The sequence below is a fragment of the Hypanus sabinus genome, chromosome 3 (assembly GCF_030144855.1).
Source record: "Hypanus sabinus isolate sHypSab1 chromosome 3, sHypSab1.hap1, whole genome shotgun sequence".
Classification (NCBI taxonomy): domain Eukaryota; kingdom Metazoa; phylum Chordata; class Chondrichthyes; order Myliobatiformes; family Dasyatidae; genus Hypanus; species Hypanus sabinus.
Window position 1 is genome coordinate 152,870,015 of NC_082708.1, and position 12,260 is coordinate 152,882,274.

Consider the following 12,260-nt stretch of genomic DNA (forward strand, 5'->3'; position numbering starts at 1 on the left):
TTAATCTGATATTAATTCACAATCCAACTGTTGGTAAATCAAGATTAAAAGAACTTCCAACTACCACAACAAAGAGGATGTGATGTAATCCAGTTAACACAGAGAACAAATACAGTTTGTTATTGCAAGATTCAACGTCCATAGCTCATAGTAACAGGAAAGGAGGTAAACTGTTATTTTAAAAAAATCACTATTAACAGTTACATTATTGAGAATGGAGGAGTTATCTTTGATCACTTGAAATAAGTGTGCAGAAGATTTCACTGAATGAATGATATTCTCAATTGCTTAACTGGTGATCAAGGACAAACATTTCCCCATGTAATTTTGTACTTATCCTCTGATAAAACTAATATGTATTCCTATCCCTAGTTATGCTTAGAAAGTGATGATACGCAATATTTAATGGCAGGTGGCAGACCAAGAAAAAGTGCATTTTCATTGTCTACTGAGTTGGAATTTGGAGCAATTAAAAGGAACTATGTCCACTAAACTCCCCCCCACCCCCAACCCCAGAAAATTCAACTAATATCAAAAGGTCTCATGTTTTTCAGAGAGTCCAATACACTCTTATACACATTACGATGGCAGTGATATCCTAACAAGCTTTCCATGTTGAACTGTGTCTCTCCCAAATATCTTCATTTAGCATGTTTCCTTTGCATCTCATAGCTCTGTTTCTTGACAAGTGCACTGCTGACAAACGTCTGTATAATGAGGAATTATTCAAACTGGTACGTTTCAAACGTAAATGTGGGAAGTAGAACTTCTTTCCTCCTTTTACACCCGTCTCCCAGTTGAGTTCCCACCATCCTCTGGATTATATATAAATACTGTCTTTTCTTTTCCTTATCCCAACTTTGTTGCCACAGTGATTGAATGGAGTTTTTAATTATGGCTTTCACCTCCCCCTTTTGCAAAGGCACCACTACATTCATATCCTTAATTTTAAGTAATAGCTTGGCTAATATGCCTGCCACCTTGAACTGCATTCTCTTGGACAGTGTTGAGATTCTTGAATGTTGTTGCAGCTAAATCCAATCAAATAAGCGGAGAGGGTTCAATCACATTCATGACATGTCAGCAAATGATGCAATGGATTTGAGGAGTTTGGAAGAATGATCAGTCACCTCAGGTGACCTAGCCGTTAATTTGCTCTAGAAACTGTTCTGTTATATGCCTGGTCCAATTGACTTTTTGTTTAGTATTATCCTTCAGGATGTTGATGGTGAAGGAGTTTTCCCTTTAGATTTGACCATTCCCTGGCATAAGGTGACACAGTTGTTACTTACCACTTATTAACCCAAAGATGGATGTCATGCTGGTTTCTCAGCAATTTCATATGGATTAGTTCTTTAGACGTGGAATTGTGAAAGAATTCCATACAGTCATCAGAGAACCAGCAATGTCAAAAACATGATGCCAAATAAATAATTCAAAATACAAGATAGTAAATGCCTGTTTTGGACCAAATTCCATAAGACTTCACTCGAACTTTGTCTTATTCAGCATGAAAATCTGGCACATGATTTCCAGGCAGGAATGGAAGGGTAGTAAGAATATTATAAGTCATTACACTAACTCAAGGACTGCTTTTATCTCTTTGAACTGACCTGGTAGACGATAAAGGTGAACTCTTGACCTCAAAATGTACTTTGTCATGGATCTTGCACCTTATCATTTGACCTGCACTGCACTTTTCTGTAATTGTAACTAAAACACTATATTCTGCATTCTGTTATTGCTTTTTCCTTTGTATAATCTGAACGTACTTTTGCTTCGAAATGATCTGTATGGGTGGTATGAAAAGCAAAGCTGTTCTTTATACATCAGTACGTGGGACAATAATATACCAATTACCAATTAAGTTACATATTCATTTCTACTATACTCCCTCAGACATCATACTGTTAGAATAGGATTTCGCAACCATCTAATTTTTAATCATCTTCTGTAATGCTCCATGTACCAGTTTGAAGCAGCTCCTTTCATGATTTCATTGGAGTCGGGCAAGATGATTTCCAGCATGGCTTAAAAGGAAGAATATATTTCTTAATATATGTTTATTCATCTACAGGATGTGGGCATTTATTGTCTGATCCTAATTGCCTTGATTGAGGAGGCAATTAAGAGTCAACCATATTCTTCACTCAGAGAGTGGTGGGAGTGTGGAATGAGCTGCCAGATGAAGTGGTGAATGCGGGCTCACTTTTGACATTTAAGAAAAACTTGGACAGGTATATGGATGAGAGGGGTTTGGAGGGATATGGCCCAGGTGCAGGTCAGTGGGACTAGGCAGAAAAATAGTTCGGCACAGCCAAGAAGGGCCAAAAGGCCTGTTTCTGTGCTGTTATGTTCTATGGTTCACATTGGTTGGTCTGGAGTCCCATTTAGACCAGATGGCGTTATGCAGCACAGTGGGATGGATAATAGGGCAGCTGTCTCACAACTCCAGCAACCAAACTTCAATCCTGATCCTGTGATGTTGCCTGTGTGGAGTTTAATGTTGGCCACTGTAAATTGCTCCTGGTGCAAATGAGTGGGTTAAATGGTGGGTTATTGACAGGAATGTGGGGTAAATTAGGTGGAGGAATGGGATTACTCTGTGGGCCAGTTGAAAAGTTGGAAGAAAATATGAAAATAATAAAAAGATCACTATGTTCAAAAGATATTTCAACCAGTACTTCAATAGGAAATGCTTGGTGGTCGGGGTGGGGTGGTATGGTTGAACACAGGCAAATAGGACTAGATCAGGGAGGCAACTCGGTCAGCTTGGACAGGTTGGGCGAAAGGCTTGATTCCATGCTGTATAACTCTATGCCTTTTTGACTAGGTTTGGTCATCAGATTTCCTTCTTCGGAGAATGGACCTTTCCAGCAGTCAGTTGCTCAATGTGTGGAAGATTCAAACAATTGCCACATTTCATCAGCTTTTCAGACATTAATATTCAAATATAATAATTTAATCCTTATGCATTGGGACCCCTATTGATAACTGCAAACATAATCAGCTTGTTAAAGAAAGCATGAACACAGAAGTAGTGCATCCAAACTAAACATTTTGGACATTTCTGTTCAAAGGTATCAGATCCGGAATCAACCTGTGTACAGGATGAAGCACAAAATTGTGACATCATTGAACTGGAAATGCTGTCCGGGATATATTGGAGCTGACTGCCAACCGAAAGGTCAGTGCTAAGCCATTGAGTGCCTGGTTTTGGCAAAAACCTGATGCACTCGAGTCACATTCAGGGCAGTTTTTGGGGTGTTTTAATCGGATTTCATGATTGTGCCACAGGAAATATAGTGACAAGAATCTTAGTTTAAGTGATTTTTTAAAGCATGTAATAAAGACAGAATGGAAAGATTTACTGAGGGAACTCTAGAGCCCGAGGTGCGGTCAGCCTCCATTTTTTGAAGGGGGTCGTAAAATGTGGGCTTCACCTTTTTAATGTGAAGTACTCTGATGTGAACAGGAGGAGGTAAATAGTTGCTTTGAAATCATTGAAATTAAAATTCAGGCAGATTCTATAAAGTCCTTCCTATCTGCACCACCAGGAAAGGAAGGCAAAAACCTGTCCAGAAGGGAACTATAGATTTAGACAAAGCAATGAATATTCCTTCACACTAAAAGAGCATAAATGTGTGACCAGATTTAACAACAAGTGAACTGGCACAATAGATTATGAAGCACTTGACAGGCAAATTGCCCGCAAGTCAGTAACAGAGTGATGTCTCACACTGAAAAGCCACTGACAGCTCCACCCCTGCATTTAAACTGTGGTGGCCGGGAGTGGATTTCAGGTTTAAAGAGCTCCCTCATTCCTCCTTTAAAGGTCACTGCACAGCACTCAAAACTGCTGGTGGACTGCTGTTTTCAGTCCACCAGCAATACACAGATTAAGGGAAGGGAAAGTTACTAACCTCTACTTGCTCTGTGTTCCTCCCTGCTGCTTGTGTAATTATTGCCATCCGCCTTTTCACTGTCACTTTGCATGCCTTCTCTAATTACTATGCTAAACCAGTATTACAGATAATAGCAAGCATTTACCACCCATCAAGAGCTGACTTCAGTCCCTTCTCATTAGATTGTAAATGACACCAATGCAATTTTGTGTCAAGATAAACTATTGTACAAACATCTTGATGTGTTATTATGCCGCGTGTGGTTTTTGTTATTTTTATTCCCATCCACAATTGATTGCTTTCCCCCTTTTGAGCATTTTTGTTTTGACCCCTTCATTTGCAGATATTACCTTTGCCTGGGCTAACTCCACCAGTGGATGAACTGGTAAAACAGCCAGCACAATCTCCGAGTCTGCACACCCTGGGCATTCTCTCTTCTCCTCTCTCCCATCAGGCAGAAGATACAAAAGCCTGTAAGCATGTACCACCATTCTCAAGGGCATTTAGTCTGATCCCACTGTTACAAGACTAATGGTTTTCATGTACTATGGGATGGACTCTTGACCCAACAATCAACCTTGTCATGGCCTTAGACTTTATTGTCTCTCTGTACCGCACTTTCTCTGTAACTGCAACACTATATTCTTCTATTGTCAAAATGAATCCAAACTCAGGTTGGAGGAACAACACCTTATATACCGGCTGGGTAGCCTCCAACCTGATGGCATGAACATTGCCTTCTCTAACTTCTGTTAATGCCCCTCCTCCCCTTCTTACCCCATCCCTGACATATTTAGTTGTTTGCCTGTTCTCCATCTCCCTCTGGTGCTCCCCCCCCCCTTTCTTTCTCCTGAGGCCTCCCATCCCATGATCCTTTCCCTTCTCCAGCTCTGTATCACTTTCGCCAATCACCTTTCCAGCTTTTAGCTTCATCCCATCCCCTCCGGTCTACTCCTATCATTTCGCATTTCCCCCTCCCCCCTCTACTTTCAAATCTCTTACTATCTTTCCTTTCAGTGAGTCCTGACGAAGGGTCTCGGCCCGTAACGTCGACATCGCTTCTCCCTATAGATGCTGCCTGGCCTGCTGTGTTTTACCAGCATTTTGTGTGTGTTGTTGTTTGAATTTCCAGCATCTGCAGATTTCCTCGTGTTTGCACTATATTCTTCTTTCTGTTTTTGTTTCCCTTGTACCACTACAATGCACTGATGTTATAAAATGGATAGAAACGAAAGTTTTTCACTGTGCCTTGGTATATGTGACTATAATAAACCAATTTACTTCTGCACAGATCCCTACAGACTAAAGGGGAAGTTAATCTGTGTGGTCAACTCTTCAGAAGCAGAATAGTTTCTTGCAAATTTGGATGGAGGTAGGAATCAGATGATGGATTGAAACCATCTCTATCTACCTTGCGGAATCACCTTTCCAGCTCTTAGCTTCATCCCACCCCCTCTGGTCTCCTCCTATCATTTCACATTTCCCCCTCCCTCCTCTACTTTAAAATCTCTTACTATCTTTCCTTTCAGTTAGTCCTGACGAAGGGTCTCGGCCCGTAATGTCGACAGTGCTTCTCCTTATAGGTGCTGCCTGGCCGGTTGTGTTCCAATAGCATTTTGTGTGTGGTGTTTGAATTTCCAACATCTGCAGATTTCCTCGTGTTTGTTCATTAATTTCAGTGTGAAATATCAAAATCAGCAGAACTTCTGGCAGCTAGAGTTTTCCACAGCTTAAATCAGGCGACTTTCCAGCGAGAAAGGAGGTCACTAAATATTCATGTGGCTCACTGATCTAATGGGAGTGGTTCTGTGTTGGGCTCCAGCGGTTCTGTATTTTCTGGTTAAGTGACAGCTTCAAGGATCAGGGGTTCTTCCACTTGCTCTATCGTCCTTGGTCTGGGAGATCCAGAGCTGCTGCCTCACTGCCTTGGGCTACCCCATGTACCTTAGAGTTATCACATATCATGATCCTACTCCAATCATTTTAAGACCCAATGTGCAAAGCTGATAAGTTTGCACCCTCTTTTAATGCATTTACTTTTGTTATTCCTTCTTGATAGTGGTTTACTGTGGGACCTTGGAGATAAGGTATAGTTACAGGAAATGTTAAGTAGACAAGTTGTGCTGGCGCCAGAATGCATGGCGGAATCTGTGGGATGCCCCCTCCTCCCCCCAGATACATCCAGAGGTTGTGCTGGCTGTTAATGCAAATGACACATTGCAGCGTACGCTTTGATGTATGTGTGATAAGTAAATGAATCTGAGCTCCAGGGAAATTCTGGAGGGACAGCAAGCCTGACTGTCCAGGAACAACAGATCTTGTTGGAACTGGCACAACAACGAGATTCACCACCAGTGGTCCCCATATGAAGCACCTCCTTGTGCTAGTAGCAGGCTGCTTCAGTGACCCTCTGTCCCTTTGAGACCAGTTACAATATCTCTGAGATGATTGGGCCTCTGCTGCTGAGCCTGCCTCAAGAAAACTCTCAGGAGCACCTGATAGGGGAGTGGGATGGTTGTCTACAGAAAAGCCGTCATTTGTAATTTAAGTGCTTCTATGTCTCTAATGTTCAGTGATCTTTAAAAGCTATTAAAATTGAGCTAAGTCAGTTAAAATACCAAATTATTAATTGAAAAGTAGCTAATTAAGACAAACCACACTAAAAATAATTAAAAGCATTAAACTAAAAGGGAATAATGTGACAGAGTACAGTAATATATCTTCCTCTTTGTCTGCTGATCTGTGTTCTGGAATGCCCACTGAAACCTGGTACAGTTTCGGAGAAATCCAGGAAGAATGAGCTCAGCCCCTGGATTCTTAGGGAAAGCTATTGGCTTGAATGAAATGAAAAATTCCACTCCCAAACCTGGCGGTACTTCCAAGGCTGACATTGCCTGCAAGGAGGCCATTTTAGTTTCCTCACTAGAACCCCAAATTTACCTCTGGGCACTGCCAGAGGACATGGCCCAATATCAGCTTCATAAAGCAGTTGAAAGCCTCCTATAGAAAACATATAAAAATACCACAGACAGTCAGCAGGCAAGGTGGCATCTGTGGAAAGAGTAGCAGAGTTAATATTTTGGATCAAAGATCATTCATCAGGAAACAGGTTAGATGGAGGGTCTGAGAAGTTACCACTATATCTCTGTCTACAGATACTGCCTGATATGCTAAGTGCTTCCCAAACTTTCAGTTTTTACTTCAGACTTTCAGCATCTGCATTTTTAAAATTTTCATTTAAATATCTACGTGAAGCTAGAACTATGCCTTGAATCCCTGCAGCATATATGAATGCTTGCCTCATAATACACATGTGCGTACATACACAGGGCACCTGATAACTGCAAAGACTACTTTAAAACTTATGTATTAATTGTAGATTATTTGAAGAGACAAGCAGAGGAAAACCAAGCTGAGAGTCAGAGAACTGGAGCTGATCTCCCCAAGAATCCTCAATCCCGTTATGGTCCAGGTCAGCTGCACTCAGTATTATTTAATTCTAAAGAAAGTTTATTACAGAGTGGCGGGGAGTAGCTGCTGTATTTATTCCGTTCTAGGAACTGTGCATACTTATTCCTTTAGTGGCAAGGGATTGGCTGCCTTATTTATTTACTTCCAAGATCTGGGTGTGCCTTCTGCCTTTTCAGTAAGGATGATTTAGACAGACTTATACAGCTTCTGATAAGGTAGATCGCAAAATGCTATTTCCTCTTACGGGAAAGTTAAGATCGCAACAGTCTCATGTTAAAATTTGAGTAAGGTAATTTCCTCCAATGATGGCGACAATCTGAATTCCTTACTCCGAAGTGGAAGAGTTAGTGGGGTTCAATGTAAGGTTTCAAAACAGATACTTTTGATGGTGGTAAGATGATGCAAGGTAGGTAAAGCAAACTGACTTACAGGCCAGTCCTGATGAAGAGCCTCAGCCTGAAACGTTGACTGTCCATTTTCCGCCATAGATGCCGCCAGACCCATTGAGTTCCTGTAGCTCCTTTGTATTCTGATTCAGATCAGTCTTGAGTTATTGAATGGCAGACCAAGTTTGAAGGACTGACTGGTCTATTTTTCTTTTGTAGGGAGTCAGAAATAGAACTCAGTACAGGCTGATCCATTCTCATTCAAGAATGTGATTGAAAGTTCACGATTGAATCCCCTGAGGTAGATGAGTTTGGCTTCGTATAGCAGTGTGGGAAAGAGTCATCACTAATAATCCCAACTGTGCAATAAAGCTCAGGCATCCTGTAAGGCAGGGGAATTGATTTAACATGGTGTCAAAACTAGTTCTTAAAAACTGATTAAAACAAATAAAACTTATGCAGGTGACACACTCACATCTGGTTTTCTGCAACCCATAAAACTAATTAGTACCTCGAAGACAAGACGTAAAACAGATCGTAAACATCCAATCACAGGGTCGAGGAATATCAACACAAAACAAATTGGGAAAAAGTCAATTGCAGTGACAGAGCAAAGCACACATTGGAGAGACATAAAACTTTGTCTTGAAGGTCACAGCTTCAGTATGATTCAAGCCGTGCAACATGCCAAAAACTGTGCGCCATCTTTGGACACAAGAACTGAGGATTCTTGTAAAAATTGGAGAAATCCCCCTCACATCAGGAACCACAGTAAAGTCCGCAGTGGAATAATTACAGAACAGTACATCAGAACATAAGATAAGGGGCAGGAATGGACCAGTGGGCCACTCAATCCTGTCCCATGTTCATGGCTGATCTGTCACAGGCCTCCTCTCCTCATTGTGCTGGTTCCCTGTGGCATTAAAACCCTTGCTCATTCAAACATGTATCTATTTCAACTTTAAAATCTCTTAATGAGCCAACCTCCACAACCTTCCACAGTCAGGAATTATAGTCAACACCGTCTGCAGGAGAATGTCCAAATGAACTGTCCCCAAATCTTACCACAATGTTCCCTAGTTTGACATCTATCTATTCATGCCCCCTTAGGATCTGGAGGCACAGATACTGGAATCTGAGCAGCAAACAAAAGACTGGAGGAGGTCAGTGAGTCAGGCATTGTCTGAGGAAGGAAATGGTCTTTTATCTGGACTGAAGGAGTAAAGGGAAGATTGCCAATACAAATAGGTGGAGTGAGGAGATGGAGCAAGAGCTGGGAGGTGATAAGTGAGTTGAGGTCTGGGGAAGGATGACAGGAAGAGTAGAAATAATGACAGAGGCTGGGGAGGAGGTAGATAGAGGCACCAAAGAGTTGCAGATGGGTGCAGAATCTGATAGGAAAGGAAGGTGGAGCACAGGGTCAACTAAGGGTGTTGAGGTGGGCAGATTATAGGGGTGATAGGCAGATGGGGTGGGTGGGGGAGTTGAGAGATGGAAAATGAAGTAGGGTGATGTGGAGGCAGGGATGGGTGCAGTATAAACTGGGTCAATCAGACAGAGAGAGAAAAGGGGCAGAGAGGAGCAGTTAACCAAAATTGGAGCATTCAGTGTTCACGATATTGGATTGTAGACTACCCAAAAAGGATTACTTCCCTTCAGGATGTTATATGTCTATATAAGGTTAACCCTTGTCCTTCTTTTATCCAAAGAATATCTATCTAGGGATACAGAAAGAGATGTATTTGATTTTGTAATTCTGTGTTTGGCTGAATTGAGTATCTGTTTTTTTCCTTTTCCCATTTGACCTTTTATTAACTCAACACAGGATTCTTCTGCTTAGGCCATTTATTGTTTCCCATCCCTGGCTGCCTTTGAGACAAGAGGCTTGCCAAGGCATTTTGGAGTCCCGGCTCCTATTATCTCACACTTTCATCTTGTCGGATTGGAGTCACATATAGGTCAGGGCTTATTTCCTTCCTAAAGGGCGTTGGTGAACCAGATGCATCTTTTTTCTGGATTTAGTAAATTAAGCTGAACTGAAATTTCCAATCTGCTTTACACGATTTGCATTTCCAGATCACTGGACATGAATACACAAGGAAATAAGACCCATGAGCAGAATTAGGCCGTTCATCCCCTTGTGCCTACTCTGCCATTCAATGACATCAAAATCATCTTTAACCTTAGCATGATTTCCTGTACTAACCCATTATCACTTGATTTTATTAATTTCAAAAATCCTATGACCAAGTAACAAACTATCCTGATTTGAAATATGTCACCCTCTCTTCACCATTGCTGACAACATTGACAAGACACAATTCAAGGACTGTAGCACTTCAAGAACGCAGCTCATCATCACCATTAAAGACAACTAGAGATGGACAACCTGTGAAGCCCAGATCCTTTGAATGAAGATATTTTAAACTATTCTCCTCATAGACTACACCACAACCAAGCTTAGTATCTTCCCCAGACTTGGATACTCTGCACTTAATCCCCTCATCCAATTCATTGATTTAGTTGGAACCCTGGAATACTAAACTATTCATAGCCTCTTAACTCATAAATCATTCTTTTATTCATTTTCTTTCAATCATCTGCAGCTCACACATATATATCACTCCACAATCCCATGGTCCCTAATTTAGTTTGAAACACCTGATTAGAGCCCTTCCAGAAGTCAAAATCCATTCAATCACCCTTATCAATTCTAGTTAGAATCTCAAAATGCCCCAATATGCCTCTGTATTAATGTATTCATAACAGAAGCAATATACTGCTCTTAAGGCAATAAAAGAAAATGTTGGATAGATTTAAAATTATAGCCTGGTGTAATCCTGGTCTGTTCCTCCTAATTAGGTTACTTGAGTTTATGATCATTGCTATTCTTCCTCAATTACAGTCAGGATTCACCACTACAACCTCAGTTTTCTGCTCTTTCATTGGAAAGAGCTGGTATGATAACCGCGCGAGGATTTACAACTTCGAAGCTTTGGGCCATTATGTTTCTTGTATGGCAAATCATTGTTCACAATTTCTCAGTACTGTAAGCTGGTTAAGTTCCTCTTTAACCAATCAGGTCAGAATGCGGTGAAATAAACAGCACAGTGACCACAAAGCTGTAAGTTATAGAATAAGAAAGAATAGAAAGACAAACAAATGTTAAAATTGTGAAAGGAAAAAAAAGAAGCAGAAGCAACATTGCAGAAAAATCCATCTGATGTGCAAACACAGAACATTAAATGCACCACAGTAGCTTTGCTACAATTTCTGTAATGCTGAGCAGATTATCTCAGGCAGCATGTTGTGGACATAGTTAGCAGGGTGGTGTGGTGGGAGGGGTACTAACAGTACTTAACTATGTCCCTCGCCTAATGTAGCTTTGTCTTTCTTTTGTTCGAAGTACGTTATTTCTCGTAAAAATTGTGGTTACATTTTTCCTGTGAAAGTTGCTAATATAATGCTCCATGCCTGTGATGATTTTCGCTGCACCAGTGCATACTTGTACTTATCTATGTGCAAGTAAGCTGAACTTCGACTTTTGACTTTTACAAATAAAAATATACCAATACTTCAATTTTAGTGTGAGACATAATATTGGGACATATTCTGAACTGCCCAAAATTACTGTGACCCCTTAAAGGCAATGTAAGAAAGCCTAGATGCGTGAGAGATCTTTAAGTTGTTTAACTTAAAACTTCACCAATTCCATCTTTGAATCCAAACCAAAATGTAAGGAACGAAAAGCTAGAGGGGATAGGTTTAAGGTGGGAGGAGAAAAATTTAAAGGGGACCTGAGGGGCAACTTCTTGCAGAGGGTGGTGTGCGTATGGAACTAGCTGACACAGAAGGTAGTCGAGGCAGGCACAATGTGGCATTTAAAGGGCGTTTTGATCAATACTGTATATAGATAAGGAAGGTTTAGTAGGGTTGAGTCAAACATGGGCAAATGACTGAAGCATTATTTGGCATGGATGAGTTGGGCTAAGGGACTTATTTCCATGCTATGTGATTCTATGATTCTCCCAAACAAAAAAGTAAATGAATTGAGTCTTCACTCTTTATATCATTTTTAGAATTCACACTTCTGCAGCTCCTGCACACTTTTGAGATAATTTTCTTCACTTACCTATTGCAACCCATCCCTAGGTCAATATAATAGTTAGGAAAATGCTGGTAATATATTTTGATAAGTGGCTTAGTTAAAAAAAAATCAATATACAGATTTAAGTCATATGATAAAGGAGAGCCCTACAATTCATTAGACCAGGGTCCTGGGAGAATGTCACTGAATTAGACAGTTAACCAGCTGCTTCCATGTCTTGTGTCCTTAGTAATGTAATTGTGATTGGCAGCAAAGCTCTCATTCATAGTATGTCAGAAATTATTCCTCCTTTCAGTATCTTGACATTTAACGCAAATGCATTTGCTGCTTTAGGAATAATATTTGTGTGTTTTACTTGCATAGTAAGTTTAAATTGCAAATATCATGCTG

At 40.7% G+C, this 12,260-nt stretch overlaps 1 protein-coding gene across 3 annotated transcripts in view; it reads left to right on the top strand.

The window, feature by feature from the left end:
• Window positions 1–12,260, top strand: part of LOC132391789 (multimerin-1-like) — a 70,782-nt gene that overhangs the window by 31,209 nt on the left and 27,313 nt on the right. For 2 of the 3 annotated variants that reach the window (XM_059965406.1, XM_059965407.1), the window contains exons 3-4: window positions 3,081–3,187; window positions 7,285–7,377. In XM_059965406.1, the coding sequence (XP_059821389.1) occupies window positions 3,081–3,187; window positions 7,285–7,377 (200 nt within the window). The remainder of the gene's footprint in view (window positions 1–3,080; window positions 3,188–7,284; window positions 7,378–12,260) is intronic. The other variant, XM_059965408.1, reaches the window with a different exon arrangement.